Raw genomic sequence first — 23343 nt, 5'->3', positions numbered from 1 at the left:
TCATGATTTGGATTGAACAAATAGATTAATAAATAAAAAATTAAATATATATATTTTAAAAAGCTCATCGAAATTAATTTTTTTTATCAAATCGTTTTATCCGTGTTTGATTTTTTTTCTTGCTTTATTTTTTTCATATAACAATTTATAATAGTTAAAATGTATAAAAAAATAATTCTATAAAATGTTTTTACCTTTGTATAAATATGTTGAAAACAACTAAATCAAATTAATTAATTTCTTTCTATTTTAAATTAAAGTTATATTATTGAATTAACTATGAAATATTTTCACTAATTTTTTATCTCTTTTTTTTTTATTCTTTCCTCGTTTTATTTATTTTAGTTAATTATATATATAATCTTGTAAAACAAAATCTCTCTATTTAAATTTAAAAAAAAAAATTAAAAATCTAAATTTGTATTATGTGTTTTATATATTTATATTTAAATCTAAATAATTATACAAACTTTTCAAAATTGAAATAGTCACAAAATTTTTAACATTAGCTTAGAAAGTATAGAAAGAGACACAATCCATTATAAGCAATATTTATGTTAAACTTATATAAATAATTTTTTATCTGAATGTATTATAATTTAAAAAGATTAGAATAATAAAAAAAAATCATGTGAATCATAAAATAAATTTTGAAATAAATAAACATGAAATCTATTAACAAAAAAAATCTTGGGTTTGAGACTTCGGTTTGATGTTGTGAAGCCAACCCGCGGCTTCTAGATCAACTCAGACGGCTGTTTCCGGAGTGCAAGGGATATTTTTTTCGAGCCCGCAATCGTTAATTTGGCCGCCACTTCAGCCTGGGGAAGCTCTGATGCAGCCCTGGTAATTTGATACAAAATTCAAGTTGTGTTCCACAAAAGTATGGGCGAAACTAGGGTTATTGGCGAGTGGGCTGATGTGGGTTGGGATGATCCGCCGCATGTCCCACAACTGGTCTTCACGAAGGGCAAATGGGTAGATATGGCAGCACAGAATTGGTTGAGAGCAGACTTACGATATTTCAGACTAGTCTCCAAGTATTTTCGGGGCTTTTTCAGAGGTCCAAGTAGTGGAAATTGGTGGAGTATGGACAGATCTGGTGAAGGGCATCAACGATTTTTGGATCGTAAGCATTTTGGTCAGGGCCTACGGCAAAAGTTTATCCCAAATCATTTAAAGGGGCTTCCAGGTAAATGATCTACAGAGCTGGGAGGAAAACCGTCCTATGTGAAAGTTGTGAAGTTTTCATCTATAAATGAGGCAATTAGGGTTTCTCGATTGAATACTGGTGAAAAGATGATGGACAAATAGTCTAACAGTAACCCGCTTGAGTTATCTTCATCACATCAAAGGGGGGATAATGTAAGGGAAAAAGACTATAAGGTAAGTGAAAATCAAACCGGCTCTGATTTAGGAGGTGGCTCTTCACAGGTATGGGCTCCTGTTCCATGCATTGATTTACTTGATTCTATTGTGGATTTGAAAGCTCGTTGTTTGCATACACATGCTATTTCCGGGGAAATATGGGGGGATGCAACTAGTTTATCTAAATTTCATCATAAATTGTAGAAAAAGTGGTCTGATATGCGTTATTTTCAATTACTCTCTGCAAATGCATTTATTATTGTTTTCAACTCTTCTTCTGTTAGGGATGAAGTTTTAAAAACTTCACATTACTGGTTTGGTAAAAATTTAGTGTTTGTTTTGGCTTGGAAACCATTTTATGTCCCTGCTTGGTCAAGCTTTAAATTAGTTCCTTTCTAGTTTGGCTTGCCCAAATTACCATTTGAATTTATGGACCCAGAGGTTTTGGAACAAATTGGTAATACTTGTGGTTCTTTCTTATCATCAAGATGTGATTTTGTGGAGGGGGAGGTTTTGGTAAAAATATGTGTCTTGACTAACCCTAATAATGTTTGCCCTCTGACCTGTATCATTAAATCTCATGAGGGTAACTGGAAACAACCAATTAATAAGTTGGAGAAAGACTTTGGTAAAACCTCCTTGCAATTGGATCCTCCTTTTCTTATGGATTTTTCAAAATCCTCTATTCTGGATAAGGCAGAACATTGCTTGGGTAGTAACGATAATCCATTTCTGGATAAACTATTAGTTAATGGTTCCAGTGGGAAACCTCCCGCTACTTTTGAGGTTAACTAGGCTATGAGGGATGTTGGGAAGCGAGAGGTTTATGTTGTGTCTCACGATCTAGAGTCTGTAGGGTTATTTACAAGTAAGGATCAGACAGTAGCTCACCAGAATATTGTGGTTTCGGGGGACAACAATGTGGATGATCTGCTTCCAAATCTCACTACCTCAAATTCCTTGGATAAGTCACTAAATGATGGTGGTGGGAATCTTGTCTGTCCCATGATGTCAAAAGAATACTTAGAAAGTTGTCAGGGGATTGGTCAGATTTTTGTGTAGAATGATGGGGTTGTTTCAGAGTCTAATGTTGGGGTTTCTTCTCTAGGGTTTCCTGATGATGCTATCCTTGCTCAAAAAGTCAAAGAATTGGTGTCTAATTCTTCGCAGCATGTTGATGTGGATGTGGATATTAACTCCGCCTTAGGAAATAATATTCAGTTGGGGGACATTCCTATTATTGTGCCAGATGAAAATTTGGTTCACCAAGTAAATGATCTTTTTAAAGATCATGAGCATCAGATAGATGAGGACATTGTGAATAGGGTTATCTATTCCATTGAGAATGACTTGGGGGGAATTAAATCAACCCTTCCTATTTCTGCATCTGCTAACCCTTTTGAGGTTTTGGCCTCATCAGAAGTGGACATCATAGATAATTTAACCATGACTTCTCCTAAGTCAAGTAAGAGTTTACCAATTGTTCAAACTACTCTAATTAAGGCTTCATCTGTGGTTTCTCCTGGTAGGGGTAGGCCTCCAAAGAATCGAAAGACTCAATTGGAAATTGATGCTGGGATTTAGCAGACTTTGTCCCTTTCTCCTCGTGTTGGGAAAGGGAAGCATTTGGTTTCTCTTGGTGATGCTATGAAAGGAAGTGGTACTCCTAAGGGTAAGAGGAGTAAGAGGTCTATTATCAGTCCTCCTGTGACTAGGTCGGGGGTTGTGAAGCGTAATCTTCAAAGTAGTTTTGGAGAAGGAAAGTCTTCTCCATCTAGAGGAAAGAGGGGAGCCTCGGTCTACCCTTGAGAGCAATGAGAATTATATCTTGGAATGTTAGGGGCTTAAATGCCCCTAATAAGAGGCGCTTAATTAAGTCCCATATGGACTTAGTTAAGTGTGATATTTTCATGTTGCAAGCGACGAAATTGTCAAAGGAGTCTGCTGATTTGGTTTTTTCTTCTTGGAGAAAGTGGGAATTCCTCTCCTCTCCAGCTTGTGGTGCGTTAGGGGGTTTGGCATTGCTTTGGAATAACTATAACATTGAGGTTGAGCTTGTTGCTTCTACTGTAAACTGGATGTTGGCCTTAGTTAAAAGCAAGCTTTCAAAGGTTAAGTTTTGGCTTTTTAATATTTATGCTCCTTTTGATATTCAAAGGAAGACTAAATTATGGGGAGATCTTAAGAGAATTTCCTCCCCTTTAAGGCATGGTCCCTTTATAATATTTGGGGGGGATTTTAATGCTATCACTGACTTGGGAGAAAAGAAAGGAGGTATTCTTCCTAATAAAAAAATTATGGAAGACTTTGGGATGTTCATTAAGGACATGGGTCTTTTTGATTGTCAGTTTCAGAATGGGATTTTCACATGGACAAATATGCAAAGAGATTTTTCTCAGATTGCGGAAAAGTTAGACTGGTTTTTGTTATCAGATGTTTGGATTGATTCAGAGTTCGAATTTTTTTCCTCTATTCTTCCAGTTTTGGGGTCAGATCATTTTCCAATTTCCCTATCAATTCTGGAAGATAAAGCTCCTTTTAAGTCGCCTTTTAAATTTGAACCTATGTGGTTTAGAGATTCTTCCTTTTTGCCTTTGCTCAATAAATGGTGGAGTTTTGCTCCTTATTGCTCTGGATCCCGAATGTTTCAAATTGCTAAGAAGTTGAGATTTAATATTAGAGAATGGAATATCTTGCATTTTAAGAACATCTTTCAGGAAAAACAGAGGATTCAAGATATGATTGAATGTCTTAATTCACATGTGATTCAACATGGTATGGTGCCTCTTGTTTTTGAGGAACAAAAATTGCTAAAAGTAGAGCTTGAAGAAGTTTTGTCCAGAGAAGAAATCTATTGGAGATAGAAATCGAGGGAGATCTGGCTTTCAGATGGTGATAGAAATACAAATTTTTTTCACCCTTCAACAAAAATTAAGAGAAGTAAAAATAGGATATCTTGTATTGAGTGTCCAAATGGAAGACTTTTAACAGAACAGGAGGATATTGTTTCAGAGGTAGTTAGGTTTTTTAAGTCACTATTGTTTTCAGAGCATGAAGATCTTCATAATAACATTTCTTCTAATATTCCTTCTTTGGTATCTTCGGAAGATAATAAAATGTTGATGTCTCCTTTTTCTTTGGATGAAGTTAAGAATGTTGTTTTTGCAATGAACCCTGATAAGGCTCCAGGACCGAATGGCTTTACTCCTTTATTTTTTCAAAAATGCTGGGATTTTGTGGGAAATGATGTTTTATTGGCCCTTGAGGAAGCTAGAAGGAATAGGTCTATTTTGAAAGAGCTTAATAATACAATGATTGTAATTATTCCTAAAAAAGAGGTTACCAAGACATTTGCTGGTTTTCACCCTATTGCTTTATGTAATACTTTGTACAAGATTTTTACCAAGGCTATTTCTTTAAGGTTGGCTAAAATTCTACCTAAGATCATTTCTTTAGAACAAGGTGGTTTTGTTCCAGGAAGGGAGACAACAGAGGGAGCTATAGTGGCACATGAGGTTTTGCATTCTATTTCTACTCAAAGAATCTCGGCCATGATCCTCAAATTAGATATGATGAAAGCATATGATAGAGTAGAATGGGGGGCGTTATGTGTTGTTCTACTTAAATTGAGCTTTTCCAAGGCATGGGTCAAATGGATTCGTGCTTGTATTTCTTCTGCAAGGTTCTCGGTTCTAATTAATGGCTCCCCTTGTGGTTTTTTCTCCTCTTCTAGGGGTTTGAGGCAGGGGGATCCCTTGTCTCCTTTCTTGTTCATTCTTCTAGCTGAAACGTTCAATTGGGCTATAAGAGCCGCTAAGTTGGGACGACTTTGGAAGGGAATTAGGATTCAAAATGTTCCACAAAGCATTTCGCATTGCTTGTTTGCAGATGATACCTTGTTATTTGGTGAGGCCTCTTTGGGTGAGGCAAGAGTGATAAAGGGGATAATACATAATTATGCATCCTTTTCTGGTCAGAGAGTCAATGTTGATAAGTCAAAGATTTTTTTCCTTCATGCTTCACAATTGGTTTAGGATAGATTGAAGACTTTTTGGGGATTTGCATCTGGAAATCTTCCATGTTCTTATCTTGGTATACCTTTCTTCATTAAGTAGGATAGAGTTGAGTTTTGGGATAAGATCATTTCAGCTATCTCTAGAAGGATCCTATCCTGGAATCATAGTGTAGACATCTAAAACTGGTCAACGCTTGCGGAATCATACTTTAACATTTGCGCATTGCCTTATTTTAGGGTTTTTGCGTCGCATTAACATTTCTCCTATGATTCGCACTTGGTCTTTATCATTTGCGAGCATCGAGTCCTTCTTCTGCATTCTTCATTTGTCTCGCTTTCGAATTTGGTCTTAATGACAACAATCTTCAATCATGATTTTGATCAATCTTATCCTGTCGCATCAATGTGCGTGCTCATTTGTCATACTTTGACATCGTCAATCCTAATCAGTGATAGAATTAGGGTTTTGTCCTCTTTTCAATCTCATCATCTTGCGATCAATTTGTCATCAATCGTTGTCATTTTCAATCTTGTCATTTTGAGATCGATTTGTCATCGATCGTCGTCCTTCTCAATCATGTCAATTTGGAGCAATTAGTCATCGTTCCTCGTCAATTGGTGCATTTATCAATCAAATCACTTATCAGCATTGGTCCTTTGTTAATCAGAATCATGATCGAATCGACATCAATTATCCTTCATCAAGACCTAATTGTCGTCCTTGCATTTCTAATTCATCTTCTAGGGTTTTATGATTTATTCATTTAATCATGTTTGTCATTTTCCCTCTAGGTTAAATAATTTGTTTATTTATCCTAAGTCTTCTTGTCACAATTAAATGTTTATTTAATTGGCTAACTAATTCCTCCCTCTTTGTGAATTAATTAATGAATGAAAAATTATTAATTAATTTACCTAATTTTCCAATTTACTAATTTCTCCTAATTCCTAATTTTCTAATTTTCATCAATTTTCTAATTTCCTAATTTCTAATTCATCTATTTTTCTTATTTCTCCTTTTTCTCCTAATTTCATGGGAATGACATAGCAAATTTGTCATAATTTGTCATAATTGTCAATCAATCAATTTTGACATAGCAATTTGTCATAATTGTCAATCAATCAATTTCGCATAGAAAGTGCAAATTTATCATAATTTGTCATATTTGTCATTCTTGATTTGAAATTTCCATTTGAATCAAATTCATGCTAATTTTGTCTTTTCTCCAATTTGTCTATAAATTGGATGAATTTCTTCAATCAAGGTCCCCTGATCCCTGATCCCCAATTAATCACTTTTTCGAATCCCTACCTGGTCGAATCAATCACGCTTCGAGTATTCTTGCGCTACAATCTTGTCTACTTGCTTTCATATCATGCTTATGCACTAGTAGGTGAGATCCACAAACAAATCTATTTGAAGGAGAAAGAAGGACAATGGAGCCACATGAAGAAGACATTTGCATTTGGTTTGCGTTTCAATTGATGTCTTGTTTTCATGTTTTCATTGAATGTAATTAGGATTTATCATTGCAATTGAGTTTTTGTGATTGAACTAGGCTAATATTGATTTGCTTTGATGATTTCCACATTTCTTAGCTACGCATAGATGGTTATCTTTGGCTGGTAAGACTGTTCTTATTAAGTCTGTCCTAAATGTTGTTCCTATTTATCTCATGTCTATTTTGCAGTCTCCGAAAGCGGCTCTTGTTAGTTTGCAAGATACTCTTAGGTCCTTCCTTTGGAGTAATAATAAAGATGGTAAGAAGAAACTCCCTCTGGTAGCATGGGATAAAGTATGTTTGCCTAAAAACCTTGGGGGCACAAATATTAGGAGTCTAGAAAGTCATAATTTAGCCTTAGGTGCTAAGTTGGTTTGGAAATTGTATGAGAGACCATTCTCCTTTTGGGCACAGATTATGTTTGCTAAATATTTAAATAACGGACCAGGAGAATATGTTTTTCAAGTTTCTAATTTACCGCCTGGTTCAGCTATTTGGAATTTTCTATGTAAATGTAGATCAGTGATTTTGCCTCATCTCTCATGGATTGTACATAATGGTAGAAAGGTCGGGTTTTGGGAGGAAGTTTGGAATGGACATCCCCCTCTAGTGAACTTGAGGGATTGGTCTCCTTTAATTTCCACTCTTTCTTCCCTTTGGGGTGTCTTTGTGGTTGATTATTTTGAAATTGAGTATAGTGGGAATCTTAAGGTGACAAAATGGAAATCAATTGAGTTTTTAGATATTGATCAAAATGTGAAATTGGAATATGAAAAGATGTTGGCGGAGAGAGTAATAATTCTTTCTGATGCTGACGATGAGCTTATCTGGACAAGAAATATCTCTGGTAAGTGCACAGTTAAGGATGGCTATAATTCTCTCTTGGTTGCTAAAGATTTATCTACTTGGCCATACAAACTGTTTTGGCATATGGCTTGCCTCCCAAAGGCTAGTGCTTTTGCTTGGTTAGCAGTGCAGGACAGGGTCCTTACAGGAATGAGGTTGGATAGGTTGGGTATTACTACAGTATTTTCTTGTGTCTTTTGTAATAAAAATTTAGAATCTTCTGCACACTTGTTTCTTCACTGTGATTTTGCCTATGCTTGCTGCCAGTGGTTGTTTGAAAAGCTTAATCTATCCTTTGTTATTGGTAAGGATCTCCTTTCCCACTTTAGAGCTTGGCCTCTCCTATTTGCCTCATCTTTCTATGCATGTCTTTGGATTATTTCTCCATCTATTGTGATTTGGAATATTTGGTTAGAGTGTAATAATAGGGTTTTTAAACAAACAAGTTCTTCCTTGGCTGAGGTTTTATTGAGGATTGAATCTTCCATCTCTGAAGTTGCTTTGTCTTTTATCTATAAGAATTTGGAAACCCTTACCTCTTTTTCTCATTGGGATGGTAGGGTAACTCGAGTTTGGAGAATGTTATCAGTCTTACCTTCTCATGGATCTATTTTAAATAAGACTAATGCTATAAGTAAGAGAAATTTTGCTTGTTGGAAACCTCCTCCGCAAGGGCACTTTAAATTGAATTTTGATGGTGCTTCTCATGGAAACCCTGGCCTGGCAGGGGCAGGTATGGTAATTTATGATCATAAGGTAAGATTTATTCAGGCCCGTTGTCATGTGATTGGTTTCAAGTCTAACAATTGTGCAAAATTCTTTGCTTTGTCCTTTGGTTTGGATATGGCTATATCTTTGGGAATTAATGACTTGATAATTGAGGGTGATTCTATGGTTATTATTCAAAGCATCATGAAAAAGAAGTCAAATTGTTGGCAATTACAATATATACTTGATCATATTTTGCAAAAATTAGACTTTTTTGATTCCTTCTTGATTTCCCACTATTATAGGGAAGCGAATAAGAGTGCAGATTTTTTGGCTAACTTAGCCATTGAGAGTGATGCTAATATGAGGGAGGTAAGTGTGGATGAGATCCCTTCCTCGGTTTTGGAATATTTGAAGTAAAGAAGGGCATAGTTGTAGTCTTCCTCAACCTCCTTATTTGGTGTGATTTTTCTTTGGTGTGGGTTCGGCTATGCTTGATCACAATGTTTATTTTGACAGGGTGTTTGATTATGGTTTCATTTCTACTTTGTGGTATAATTATAACTAGTGGTTGGAGAATTGTGTTTCATAGACAGGGGTGGTTCAGACTGGTGTTTTTTGGCAAGCAATGGATATGCATCCTTCGGTGATCATACTTTAATCTTCCTTCTATATGCTTCTATTGGCAACTTCCTTTATATCTAATGTGGCTTATGTAATTGGGATGGATTTTTTGATGTACTATGCCAATGTGCATTTGGTATTGGGTAGAATAGGCTTGTGTTACTTAAGCAATACTAAAAGGTTTTCTTATTGGTTCTTTCCCTTCAGTGCTTTTTGAACCAGACACTGTAAAAAACTTTTAAAATTTAATATAGTTCAGTGGTTCTATCTACTTTTATCAAAAAAAAAAAAAAAACTTCCAAACAAATTTTAAAATAAACAAACAGAAAATATTTCTATTTCACAAGTATATATGTAAGCATTATTTTTTCTATGAGATTAATTTGTTTTATACTACTTTTAATTATAGAGATGAAAAATATAAATGCTGTCCTTGTCATAATCTATACAAAAATGGGTGTATAAAAGCTTGGAAGGCTGGGAGTAAAGACTTTTACAAGCTGACGATTACTAAAATTAGAAAAGCCTGCAATGAATTTATATATACGTCATTTCATTCTCATAACCAGCCAAGTCAAATGGATTGCAAGATCATGGAGTGCACTTCCGGCATCAGCATGTTTGCTTGAAAATATAGAGAAATCAAGCACATTTTGTTACAAGTAGAACATACAATGCAGAAGATTTCAAACACTACACTTACGTAATCGTATAGAGTTAGTAGACATAAGACTAGAAGTTAAAAAACTTGTGTATGTAGTTCATTGATTAAGGCACAAGATATCATACTCTGAGATTTAAATATACATCTGTCCTTGGCTTCATTGACATGTGGAATGTTTGCAAGCCAAAGAGATGAGCCAAATAAGATTCAAGAATAGATTCCTTAAATTCATCCCAAATATACCATTTGGAACTTGTGTTTGTCCATGGCATCTGCCCTCTGAGGTTCTCTAATATTTCTCTCAAATTTATCTTTGCATTCCTTTAAGTTTAAATACATCCATGAAACACATTCAAGCAACAAGATACGTTGTTCTTCAGCTCCAGCATGCTTTATCAAGCCTTGTTATCAGGGTAGAAGAATACCACCCTCAAATTCTTCAGGTTTGAAAGATCAATCATACAAGCTCAAGGTTAGACTCATGGACATAAATTAATGATGTTTTTTTTGTGAGATTAATTGCAGAAAACTGAGATAAAGGAAAAGCTATATGCTGGATCCTTCAAACAATATTCTTTAATCTCAAATATATCAATACCAGATATGGAAGTTCTATGGACTTAAATTTATCATGATTCATGGACCCTTTTTATAATTATTCCAGGCAATGGAGACAAGGGAAAGATTATCTATTCACACTCCCCATATAGCATATGACTTGAAAGGAAATGTGGCTGACAAGAAGAGAACAGGCAGATGGAAGGCATCACCTTTCATTATAGGTATAGTAAACTAGCCTATTATGTGCCTACTGCAGTCAAAGGAATGGCTGGTTTCAAGTAAAATCCACTATTTTTCAGGTTTTCTTTTTTTTCCACCCAAACAAATCGGAACAACTTAAATCACACACACTAAGCTTATATTTCTAGACTTAAAAGTGTTAAATACTTAGAGTTGACTGACATTTTCTAGGTTTAATATGTTGCTTAATGTACATTGTCACACTTAGAATACACTTCTAGACTTAAGAGTGTTAAACACTCAGAATTGACTAACATCCTCTACACTTAATATGTTGCTTAGTGCGTACCTTCTTTGTGTGTCTTTGTGCAGAACATTAAACGATTGACAGTAAATTTAAGCCTTTTATGTGTGGACTAGCAGCTTAACACCTTTAAAATCCACCATTTCTCAAGTTTTCTTTTTTCTCCACCCAAATGAATCGGAACGGTTTAAATCACACACACTAAGTTTACGTTTTTAGGCTTAAAAGTGTTAAATACTCAGAGTTGACTGACATATTTTAGGCTTAATATGTTGCTTAATGTACGTTGTCACACTAAGAATACACTTCTAGACTTAAGAATGTTAAACACTCAGAATTGACTAACATCCTCTACACTTAATATGTTGCTTAATGTGTACCTGCTTTGTGCTTTGTGCAGAACATTAAACAATTGACAGTAAATTTAAGCCTTTTATGTATGGACTAGCAGCTTAACAGTGTACTCAACAGAATCCTAGAATCTATGTAATCTCTGATTTATTTTAGTTTTGAATTGTATTTTTAACTACTTTGAATGTGTTCTGTCAATCTATACAGTTTTAATGGACCTATGCTTTTATGTGTTTCTACTCTGTTATAATTACATTAATTGATATAGATGTTGAATTTGTGTGATACTTTGCAGTGAATGAGGTGGCTGAAAGGCTTGCATACTATTCTGTTGCTGTGAACATGTTCTCATATGTGATATTAGAGATGCATGAGAGCATACCCTATGCTGCTAATTTTGTCACAGATTGGATAGGAGCTGCTTTTGTGCTTACACTACTTGGAGCCTTCCTTGCTGATGGATATTTGGGACGTTTCAAAACAATTATTATATTTTCTTCCATTTATGCTGTGGTAAGGAATTATTCAGCTTGCCCACTTATTACCCTTGACATGCTTATATTAAGTTTTCATGGCAACTAATTTTAAACACGAGTTAGTCAAGGTACCCATATGCTAGGGATAGAAAATGTTTCAGCACCCTTGTTGTGAAAATAATAAGTCCAATAAGTTCTCTGAGTTTTACAGGGGATGATTATGCTGCTCCTAAATGCATCGATAAGCTCACTAAGGCCACCGAAATGCACTGCAAGTGGATGTCAGCGAGCTTCCGATTCCCAGATTGGCTTTTTATACGTTGCTCTCTACATAATTGCAATCGGCACAGGAGGAATCAAGCCCCGTGTCTCCTCATTTGGAGCAGATCAGTTTGATGAAACAGATGAGGAGGAAAGAAAGGGAAAATATTCCTTCTTCAACTGGTTTTTCTTTGGCATTAACACTGGTGCACTGCTAGGCATAACAGTGCTGGTATATGTTCAAGACAATTATGGATGGGTGTGGGGATTTGGGATTCCCACAGTTGCCATGTTGGTATCCATAGTTGTTTTTGTGTGTGGAGCTCCTTTCTACAGGTTCAAGTATCCTAATGGAAGTCCTCTGACAAGATTTGCACAGGTGGTGTATGTATCTATAAGGAAATGGAGAATGCAGGCTGATGAGAATAGTATTTTATATGAAGTGAATGGTGAAGCATCTGCAATTGAAGGAGTTAGAAAGCTTGATCATACTCATCAGTACAGGTATAGTGTTGTTTGTTATCATGTTGTTTGAATAGGTTCAGCTTAAACAACGCATTTTATGTTTTGATTTGTTTAAATTATTCATCTTAAATCATATTAATAGGTGGGTCTTACAGAAAAAGAGTGAGATTTTAAATGGTTGGGTGGGGTTCATCCTCTTATATAAAATTCATGTGAAGAGAGGGGTCAATAGCTGGGTAGGGTTTCGTACTCTTGAATTAATCTAAAGGTGGAGAATAAGTACTCTTGAAAGAGAGATCACAAGTTTAAATCCTGTAGGGAATAGGATATGTACACCTTGTTTGTAGTACAGTTAGGTGCCTCCTCCATGAAGTATAGGGTAGTCCCATGTATTATAAGTCATCTATAGACACAAAAACAAATCGCTCCTAGACTTGTTTAAGCTGATCATTTTAAATCATATTAATAGGTGGATGAATATGAACACAATTAAAACGACAATTCATAATGCAAGAGGTGAATAAAATGTCAGGAGGTGATTAAAGTAGCTGAGAGGATGGCGATGGGGCGGGATGCTATGAGTTGTGCGTGCTAGGGTTCGGCCCTACATGCGTTTTCGCTTTTGTTGCTCGGTGGGGTTTGGTGGTTTGTGTGTGGAGGGGTTTTTTTTCTATTTGCTGCGGGTGTGGATTTTTTCTGCGGGTTGTGGGTGGCATTTTGTGTGTTGCAGACAGGGGCTCGGTGATTGGGGTTTGGTGCTCGGGGTTCTTTGCTGGGGTATTTCTGCCTCGTTTTTGTCGTGATCTGTATGGATGGGAGGCCTGTGTCTTCCATGTCAGTGATCTCCAAGGTGGGTAAACATAATGGCTCTCCTTCGGGTGTGCATGTGAGTCCCCCAGATTCATTTTTTGGTGGAGAGGGGCCCAAGCTTAAGAAAGTTAATGGGTGTTTGCTGAGGAGTCAAGATCGCCCTGTGTTGGTTATTCCTCTTGAATCTGTTGTGGAGGATGTGGTGTATTGGGGTAATCATGCTTTGATATGTAAATTCTTGGGATCCGCATTTCTCTGTCTAATTTGGAAACTTGGATTAGACATTCATGGCAAGTTGAAGGCGATATGGAGATTATGTTGGCAGCCAATAGCTACTTCATGGTTGTTTTCTCCAGCATGGCTGATAGGAATCGGGTTTTTGAAGGAGGACCCTATTTCTACAATCGAGCTGGCTTATTTATTAAACCATGGCATATGGGTTTTAATTCAGCTGATGATCTTCCCTCCTGTGTTCCGGTTTGGGTTCGTCTTCCGAGGTTGTCTCTAGAGTTTTGGAGAGAGGATATTTTACGTGGATTGTTGAGTTACTAGGGAAGCCGATTGTCATTTCTCAACAAACATTGGAGAAAAAGGTAATCTCATTTGCTCGTATTTGCGTTGAAGTGGATTTGAATAATCCTTTGCTGGATTCGTTGGAGATTTGTTTAGGATCTTCGTCTTGGGTTTAGCAAATCGATTATGAGTCTCTTCCATCCAGATGTAGAGTTTGTCATGAATATGGACATCTTCAGCGTCAGTGTCCTCGGGTTAGTCAACTTGTTGTAGGCAATACTTCCTCTAATCCCTTGCATGTGGCAGAGGATAAGGGAGACAAGGGTAAGGCTCTTGTGTAGATGGGGGGCTCTAGTGGGGATGGCTTTGAGTTAGTTAAACCTCGCACCAAAGGACAAGGGCAGTAGAGATCTCTTAAGGATAGGCAAAATAAGGAGGATTTTAATCGATTTGAGTTTCTGGCTTTAGAGAAGGGTATTCCTGCTGACCTCTCTTCTGGAGGTATGGTAAGGAATGTCCCTATGGAGGTTACTGGTGTTGTTTCTAAGTGCCCTCAAGTGCCTCAGGCTATTTCTTCTAGTCAGATTGAGCAGTCTCCAGTTGCTTCTGATATGCTATAGGATGATGTTGTTTTGGCGGATTTGGCTAGACAGGTTGCTAAATTTGCTAAGAGTAGGGGTCCCTCTCCGACTTTGAGTTTGTTTCAGTAGTCTCATAAGAGAAGTTCATCGGACATTTCTCGTAGGAAGAGAGAAGCTCAAGAGCGCCTTGATGTTATTACTTGGCAAATCCAAGACCTTGGTTTCACTATTGAGTTGGATAATGTGGAGTCTCGGGCTTTGAAGGACTTGGAGGAGTGGGAGCTTCAGGAGGAGATCTTTTGGAAACAGATTGCTAGGGTTGACTGCCTTTTAGAAGGTGATCGTAATACTGCCTTTTTTCACAGTTCTGTTCAGGCTCGTCGGCAGAGGAGTGCTATTTTTTCCCTACTTACTTAATTATGAGGGCATTCAACTTACCTCTCTTCAGGCGATGTCTTGTGAAGCCTCTCGGTATTATTCTTCCCTTTTCTCTGATGATATGCCCCATGCTCTTGTGGAGGAAAATCGTATTCTCGCTTGTATTCCTTCTGTGGTTACTGATGTGATGAATGAGTCTCTTACCTGCCAGGAGTCTTTATCAAAATTCGAGGAAGTTGCTTTTGGGATGGATAAAGGCAAAGCTCCTGGACCTGATGGCTTTCCTATTGAATCTTTTGAGAAATTTTGGGAGATCATTAAGTTGGATATGTTGGCAGTTGTTCAAGAGTCCCATGGTAGTAAGCAAATGCTCTGGGCTATGAATTCTACTTTCCTAGTTCTTATCCCCAAAAAGGATGGTGCTACTCAGCTCAATTTTTTTCGGCCTATTGCTTTATGCAATGTTGTTTATAAGATCATCACCAAATTGATTGCAAAAAGGCTTAAAATCTAGCTTCTATCTTTAATTTCAGATGAACAAGGAGGTTTTGTGGCTGGGCGACAAATTTTGGATGGGGTTGTTACTACCTTTGAAGTCCTGTATTCCATGTATGTGTCTAAGGAGAGAGCTATGTTTATCAAACTTGATATGGCCAAAGCTTATGATAGGGTGAAATGGAGCTTCTAGCGCAAGGTTCTTCTAGCCTTTAGTTTCAACTTAGAGTGGGCACTTGGGTTATGAGTTGTGTTACCTCTACGTCTTTTTTAGTTCTTATCAATGGTGAGCCATCACAGTTATTTGGAGCTTCTAGAGGATTGCGGCAAGGTAACCCTTTTTCTTCATACCTATTTATCATTATGGTTGAGGGCCTTGGCCGTTTTATAAAGGCTCAAGTTTCTCAAGGTTTGATTCGAGGGTGGGATTGGGGTGCTGGTCTTCCCAAGCTTTCACACCTGCAATTTGTGGATCACACTTCTCTTATTGGAGTGGCCCGTATTCAAGAGGTAGAGTCTATTAGGAATTCGCTGGATGTTTGTCTATCTACGTCGGGATAGCGGGTGAATGACCACAAGTCTTCTATCTTCTTTTTCAATACCCCAGTTCCTATTCAGAGAAAAATTGCTACTATCCTAAGGTTTCAAATTGGATCTCTCCCTTTTATTTATTTGGGGATTCCTATGGTGGTTGGTCGTCGGCCTAGACCCTTTTGGCAGACTCTTTTGGATAAGTTGCATCGGAAGGTCAATCATTGGACTCATCATTGGCTTTCTATTGCGGCTCATGTTACTCTTCTTCAATATGTGATTCAGGCTCTTCCTGTTTATCGGGGTTTTGTGCAAGCTGCTCCGATGTATTTCCTCAAGGAATTTGATGCTTTATCTCGTTAATTCCTCTAGGGAGGTAATTTACAGTCTTTGAAGTGGAGTTTGGTGAAGTGGGATTCTATTTGCCAGCCCAAGAATGAGGGTGCCCTTGGCCTTCGCTCTGTTGTTTTGCACAGCCAGGTTCTGGCTGCTAAGTTATACTGGCGGTGGCATACCAATTAGCATCAGGTGTGGGCTCGTATCCTTACTTGTAGGTATTTGGGTCCCATTCATAGCTAGGATGTTCCTCGTTGCCAGATGGAGGGTAGGGGTTCTGTGATCTAGCATACTTTGAAAAACTGGGGCTCAACTTATTAAGAAGGGGCTCTTTTAGATTTGTAATAAAGGCTCTGAGGCTCTTTTTTGGTTGGACTCTTGGGATGGATATCACCCCATTCTTTTTGTGTATTCTCATCTTCAACCTCTTTATGATATCTTTGTGGCTAGTGGTTGGACTATGGTTGGGCATTGCAAGACTATTTAACATTTTGGGTCGGCCTTTGGTTATAGATGGAAGGGTCATGATGGGTGGCCACCTGGCAGTTCTGAGGATGCTTGACGAGAGTTGGTTAATATTTTGTGCTCACGTGATTGTGATTCCTTATCCGGTCCGGATATTTTAGCTTGGGGCGATGATTATCCAGTTATAGGCAGTTGGTTCGTCAAATCTATGGTGGGGAGGAGGTTCCCTAGTGGAAGCATGTGTGGAATAATTTTTCCTAGCCCAAATGTAACTTTTTCCTGTGGTTGATGGTCCAGAACAGGTGTCTTACTTGGGACAATTTGTGCAACAGAGGTTTCCGTGGGCCTTCTATATGTGTTATGTGTTGTGATAGTGAGGAGACGGTCTCCCATCTTTTCTTTCATTGCTTGTTTTCTAGGTGGATTTGGCACTCCTGGCGGGACTGTTGGAAGAGCCCTTGTTGGCATGTTTCTTCCCTTGCTGAATTCTACGAGCGTTGGGGTCAGGCTCCTGTTCAAATCCCTTTTCTTTAAGTTTGTTGGTATTTAGGGCCTCCTTTTATTATTTGGCACATTTGGCTCAAGAAAAATCATTAGATTTTTTAGGATGCTAGGTTAGCTATTTAGCATGTATGGTGGAAAATTATCCATTCTCTTCGACAGACTGTTATGGCTAAATGTGATTTGTCTGGAGGCTCTTCTTCTAGGGAGATTGATATTTGTTACCGTTTTGATCTTCCTCTTTAGGGGGATAGATTCAGGATTATGGTGTGCAGAAGACTAGACAACTCTTCAGAAATAGATGTCATCACCCTCTGTAGAAGATCTCTAGAGTAGGTAACTAGAGCCCTCCTCCTCCTGGTATCCTCATGGTCAATACGGATGGGTCTTCAAGAGGCAACCCTAGACATGCGGGTATTGGTGGTGTGGCTCAAGACAGTTTGGGGCAAGTTCAACTTCTTTTTTCTATCTATAAGGGTTTTCATACGAACAATTACATGGAGGCTTTGGCCATTTTGGTTGCTTTAGGGCGTTGTTGTTCTATTGGGTGGGGGCACATTGTGTTTGAGTCTCATTCCCAGGTTGTGGTGACTTTATTGAACCAACAGAGCTAGGATGGTGTTAGTTGGCAGCTTCAGATGATTATCCGTCAGATTCTCTCGCTCTGTGAGTTTTGTGTGTCAGTCACTTTCATGCATATTCCCAAGGAATGGAATGTTGTGGTTGACTGTTTGGCCAAGTGGGTTGTTGATTTTAGCGAGGGCTGGTCTATTGAGGATAGGGGACAACTCTCTCCTGAGTTGTCTCGGGTGCTTGATCAGCTTGTTAGTCATGATAAGTCTATGATGTAGTTGTTCCTTATTGGGTTGTTTGCTCTCTTTTGTTGTTTCTCTTTTTCTGTTTTCAATAAATTTTTACCCCTCTTTTATTGTCAATAGGTGGGTCTTATTGAGAAAACAAGGGAGATTCGAAATAGTTGGACAAGGTTTTGTTCTCTTAAATTGATCTAATGGTAGAGAATTGTACTCTTGAAAGCGAGGTCACAAGTTTAAATCCTGTAGAGGCAGGATATGTACACCTCATTTGCAACACAATTAAATGCATCCTTGTGAAATACAAAATAGTTCCATATGCTATAAACCATGTATAGACCCAAAAATAGATCACCCATAGACTATAATTTATAATCTTTTTCCATTTCCAAATCCAAAATGGACCATGCACCTAAACAAATCAAATTTAAGAGTATCTCAGTTGGATTTTGACTTTCTCTCATATGGATATTGATAACAACATGTATTGCAACTCTAACGTAATTGGGTATTTTGCAGTTTCTTTGACAAAGCAGCACTGGTTCCAAGGGATTACAAGAGCATAGGAGAAAGCAGCCGATGGAAACTGTGCACCGTTACACAAGTGGAAGAACTGAAGTCACTAGTTCGAGTTCTTCCAGTGTGGGTATCCACAATTGCACTCTCAATCTCCTTCGCACAGCTCGCCACTTACTTTGTGGCGCAGGGAAGAACACTAGATCGCACTCTCTCTCCCAAATTTGAAATCCCTCCAGCTTCTCTGCCTCTGTTTGCCACTCTCAACGTCATTTGTCTTCTCCCATTCTACGACAGGATCATTGTGCCCATGCTCAGGAAGGTTACTGGAATCGAACGCGGGATCACCTCACTACAAAGAATAGCCATCGGCCTCTTTGTTTCCATATTTGCCATGGTATGAAAACTTCTATTGAACTTGTAATTTTTCAACCATGTTGATGGTGTTGGCTACCATTAACTTGTCGGGTCTCATTTCATGTTGCATTTTTTTGTAACATTGTCTATTTCATACGTAAACTTTTGTCATATGTAAGCCACATTTTCAATGTGAACGAGATCATCTCATAACATTTCGTCTTCAATCACCTCTCTCACAGATCAGTGGTATGGCGCCTAATCATGACTTAGGCACCCCTTTCCTTAACACTTGATCACACTTTTCTGTTCTCATCCTTCACACTTCCAATAATTCTGCGACATTTAGAATGTAGTTATTAAACTGCTCACATAAGTTAATTCTGCGACATTTAGAATGTAGTTATTAAACTGCTCACATAAGTTCTTTACATGAACCTTTTAGTGCAACAATTAAACACCAACAACCTTTCTCTTTAGAGAGTAAGATGTCTCATTCTCCAAACATACAAATAACTGCCTCTAAAAAATACTGTCATTCTTTATGTAGATCAAAATGTAACTTCTATATTAAGATATATTAAGATGAATCATGATGTAGTAGATTTTAAATAAATAAAAGTTTATTGTATGTTAAATTGAATTTGTATTTTGTGTCTAATTTTAATTCTAAGATGGTCCGAATCTCATGAAAACGTTTTTCATTGTTACACAGATAAGTGCAGCAACTATAGAAAAAAGGCGGCTACACAAGGCAGAAGATATTGGGGCCCTTCAGTTGCCCAAAAAAACACTGCCCATGTCTGTTTTCTGGCTTGTGCCGCATTTTTTTCTGATGGGCACTGCTGAAGTTTTTACTTATGTCGGCCAATTAGAGTTTTTCTATGACGAGGCCACAGATGGGACCAGAAGTTTAAGCAGCGCTCTTTTTCTAAGCGAAATTGGTATTGGAAACTGGTTGAGCACTGCAATTGTTGATATCATTGGGAGAACTACCGGTGGAGAGGAAAAGGGATGGCTCAGAAACAATTTAAACGAGAGTCGTCTGGATTTATTTTACTGGGTTTTGGCAGGGATCAACATTGTTAATTTCTTCATTTTTCTGGTGGTTGCCAAGTTCTATAGTTACACTAAGATTGCACCTATTGCAGGGAAAGTTGAAGCAGATGATAGTGATATTCTATAAATCTAAATCTAAATTTAGATTGATGCATCACTGGTTTATGATTCAGTAATAACAATTGTTGGATAATGGTAACAAAAGAAGACAAGGGCGCAAAGCGTCAAGTTTCTTTCATTAGTATGATTAGTTTAGAGTAAATAAAAATAGAAATAAAGATAGAGGGAGAGGGAGAGGGAGAGAAATACATGGAGAGATAGAGAAAGGTAGAGGAAAAGATAAAAATAGAAAGAGAGAGAGATAAGGAGAAAGAAGTAGAGAGATAAAAGTATAGAGATAGAGAGAAAGAAAGAGAGAGATGAGTATATAGGGAGTGGAAGAGATAGATAGAGGGAGAGGGAGAGGGAGGGGGAAATGGAGTTATATGTGGTAATATGATAAAAGGGTAGAGAGAAAGGGATAGAAGGACATAGAGAGAGGGGGAGAGCTAGAGAGAGATAGGTAGAGAGGGAGAAGAAGGGAGAGGAGTGAAGTTAGTGTTATCAAATTTTAATTTAATATATTGAAATTCCTTTTTAATATTTGAAAATGAATATTATAAAATTTTAATTAAAATATTGTTTTAGTTGAAAAGATTTAATTTTAATTGTTTAAAATGAGTGTTGCTAGATTATATAAATATTGTTGTTAATGAATATTAGTTTAAGATTAGCAATTACAATAAATTTATTACAAATATAAGAAATATAGGGAGAGATAATGAGATAGATAAGTATATAGGGAGAGATAGAGTGAGAGAGAGAGAGAGAGGGAAAGGGGAGAGAGATGTGGCACTATGCTAAAGGAATAAAGAGTTAGAGATACGTATATACGATATTTTATTTTATTTTAACAATAGCATGTGGAGGAAGTTCATTTGGTAAACACATTTTTATACCAATTATAAATAAGTAACATTTGTATTTCATATTAAGTTTATTAAAGGTGATTAGATATGATGAGTTGTGTAATATGTATGGGAAGTTAAAGTTATGTTTAACTTCAAAAAAAAGAAGTTCGATTGTATATTTTTTTAAAACATTTTATGGATCATTATCTAGTTTTATTATAAGAAAAAATGTTATTTGTATAAATACCAAATTAGACCAAAAAAAACTACTTTTCCATATTTAATCATATTAATTTATTTTCCAAAATTAGACCAATTGTAAATAAGAATTAACATAATTAATCTTTAAACCAAACTTGGTTTAACCCCAACTATAAGTTGCACGTGTCTCAAAATACATTGTTCTATAACTTATACATTGTTTATCCTTATCTAGACTTATGCATGGTTACAAAATTATGTCTTAAGTTATCCACAACTAAACACTATTTATGACACAAATTTAAATAATTTAATTCTTAATCTTTCAAAAAAATTAAAAAATAACATTCACAATATTTAATATAGACAAATCTAATAAAATATATACATGTAAACCTAATGTGAAAGGGACTTCCAATCATAATAATTATATACCAATTCTCAAGGTGTGTAAGGGATGATTCCAAATATAATATATATTTAAAAACTTCACTCCCAACCTCATATTTTTTGAAATCTTCCATGTGAGATTATTTAAATTAAAAAAATCAGCAAAAAGTATATTTCATTTGGAAAAAGTGAATCTTGAAGGCCCTTGAAGTATCATGGATGTATGTGCTTCAACTCGTGAATGTTATATCAACTTTAAATTTGTCTAAAAAAATATCATAATTAAAATTTGACCAAAACTTAAGATAAAAGCACATAAGTTTATAATTTTCACTATTACAATTATTTATCTTTAATTGATTTACTCATTTATTAACACCTTTTAAATATTTTAAAAAATCATTATATTTCATTTCAATGTTATTATCTTTTTCTATAAATAAAAATGTATAATTATAAACAATATATTACATTTATTAATATTTATTATTATTATTATTTTAATGGTAAGTGCTATCAGCTGTGGGGATAGCACCCTAATTTATTGTTTTTATTATATATATAATTTTAATTTAATAATTATAATTTTAATATTATATAATAAAAAAATTATATATTTAAATATCTTTAAAGTGGCATCTTCTAGGAAATTTGTCCTTATTGTAACACCAATAAAAAATAATCTCCTTCATCTGTAATCATGATTAAATTTCTTAAAGTTGTTTTCTAAATCCCATAAACAATGCATGCAAATTTATAGCTGATGTCATAGTGTAAATTCGGTTAGGGAAGGATGAAAAATTATAAACTCACGTGAAAGGAATTATGGTAAACTAGGTATATTTAGAACCTAGGTAATATATTTCCTTCCCCCTCCAAATGAATTATGAATTGGCATAATAGAAAACATGTCATCCTTTTAAATCACCACGTAATGAAGGTTGTTTAAATAATTTATTTATTATTATCTGACATTTTTTTATTGCTATCCTTGTGTTTCTAGGTTCAATTAGTTGAATTAAAATTTTAAACAAACGCCAAACAACTGGAAATTTTCAATTTTTTTGTTGTGGTAGATGATGAAGAAATGAATAAAGGTATTTCACAAGGAGAATTGTATAGCAAACTAAAGGGATGGTGATAGAATTTCATAACAAAACTAATATATACGAAATTACTTTAACTCCTATCCAATGCTCTAATATTTTGGGCCTAACTTTCATCTTTCAAAAGAAGAATCACACCATTCATTGACTGAGCCAAAAAGACTATGTTTAGGTTTGTCATAACTAACTGGTGTGTAATCCATAATTGAGGCTTTAAAGGACACAATTAATATGACCAACATTATAGTGCAGTAAAAGCTGAGTTTGTGGAAGTATTTAATGAATTAATGTCTTACCATACACCTATTCTACTTGATGTAAGATTTGTATATTCCTATATGTAGATTGTACAACCCATTGCATTTGTATGGCATTTCCGTGGATATTAAATTATAGCCATCAAATCTATTATAAATGTGAGAAATGACTTGATAGGCAAGAATGTGATCACATGTTTTCATTTGCATATGGCATTGGGAAGAAGCATTCATGGCTTGAGGCGATGCTGACCTACTTTGTTTTTCATTTTACATGCTTTCCTTCTACAGAATGCCTACAATAGTGCTGGCCCCTCCCTATTGTCAAAAATAATAACCTTTATTTAATGAAATGATGTTATAAGCTGCTTTACTACTGATTTTTCCTCTACTTGTTATACCTTTTTACAATATTTATTTGACAAAAAGTAGATATTTATTTGAGATTACATATATCCATACTTACCTAAACAGTTTTATATACCAATAATGCTATTATAGTTCTATATGCCAAACATACTAGGACCAATTTCCATTCACTAGAATCTTCTATGATAAATGTGTGTGGAGAAGCCACGAGTAAATTAACCCTCAAAGCCATCTCATATATTTGGGCATATGCTACTTGGCAGCTTTCTAGTACCATCTTTCTAATATTGACAAAAACTACTGGTTTAACTATTCTTTTAGCTGTCGAATGAAGGTGTTGCCACATCTCAACATGTGGGAAGTCTAGAAATACAAGTGTCCAGCTCAAGGA

General features: G+C 36.1%; 1 protein-coding gene across 1 annotated transcript; it reads left to right on the top strand.

Moving 5' to 3' along the window:
• The first annotated feature begins 885 nt into the window (after positions 1–885).
• LOC131074183 (protein NRT1/ PTR FAMILY 8.2-like) lies at positions 886–19806 on the top strand. Its single transcript, XM_058010748.1, has 7 exons — positions 886–1192; positions 10108–10199; positions 10392–10509; positions 11419–11636; positions 11811–12364; positions 18267–18660; positions 19336–19806. Exons 1-7 carry the CDS (start codon positions 886–888, stop codon positions 19804–19806), a joined length of 2154 nt encoding a protein of 717 aa, XP_057866731.1.
• The last annotated feature ends 3537 nt before the right edge of the window (positions 19807–23343 follow it).

The sequence above is a fragment of the Cryptomeria japonica genome, chromosome 8 (assembly GCF_030272615.1).
Source record: "Cryptomeria japonica chromosome 8, Sugi_1.0, whole genome shotgun sequence".
NCBI classification, from domain to species: domain Eukaryota; kingdom Viridiplantae; phylum Streptophyta; class Pinopsida; order Cupressales; family Cupressaceae; genus Cryptomeria; species Cryptomeria japonica.
Note: the sequence above shows the minus strand (reverse complement) of the source record. Positions and strands in the feature narration are given on the sequence as shown.

Bases quoted from the DNA above. Each gene is read 5' to 3' on its own strand.
- LOC131074183 (XM_058010748.1), top strand. From the start codon at position 886: ATGGGCGAAACTAGGGTTATTGGCGAGTGGGCTGATGTGGGTTGGGAT. The intron at 1,193-10,107 runs GTAAATGATCTA...GTTGTTCTTCAG, and splicing joins TCATTTAAAGGGGCTTCCAG to CTCCAGCATGCTTTATCAAG. The intron at 12,365-18,266 runs GTATAGTGTTGT...GGTATTTTGCAG, and splicing joins GATCATACTCATCAGTACAG to TTTCTTTGACAAAGCAGCAC.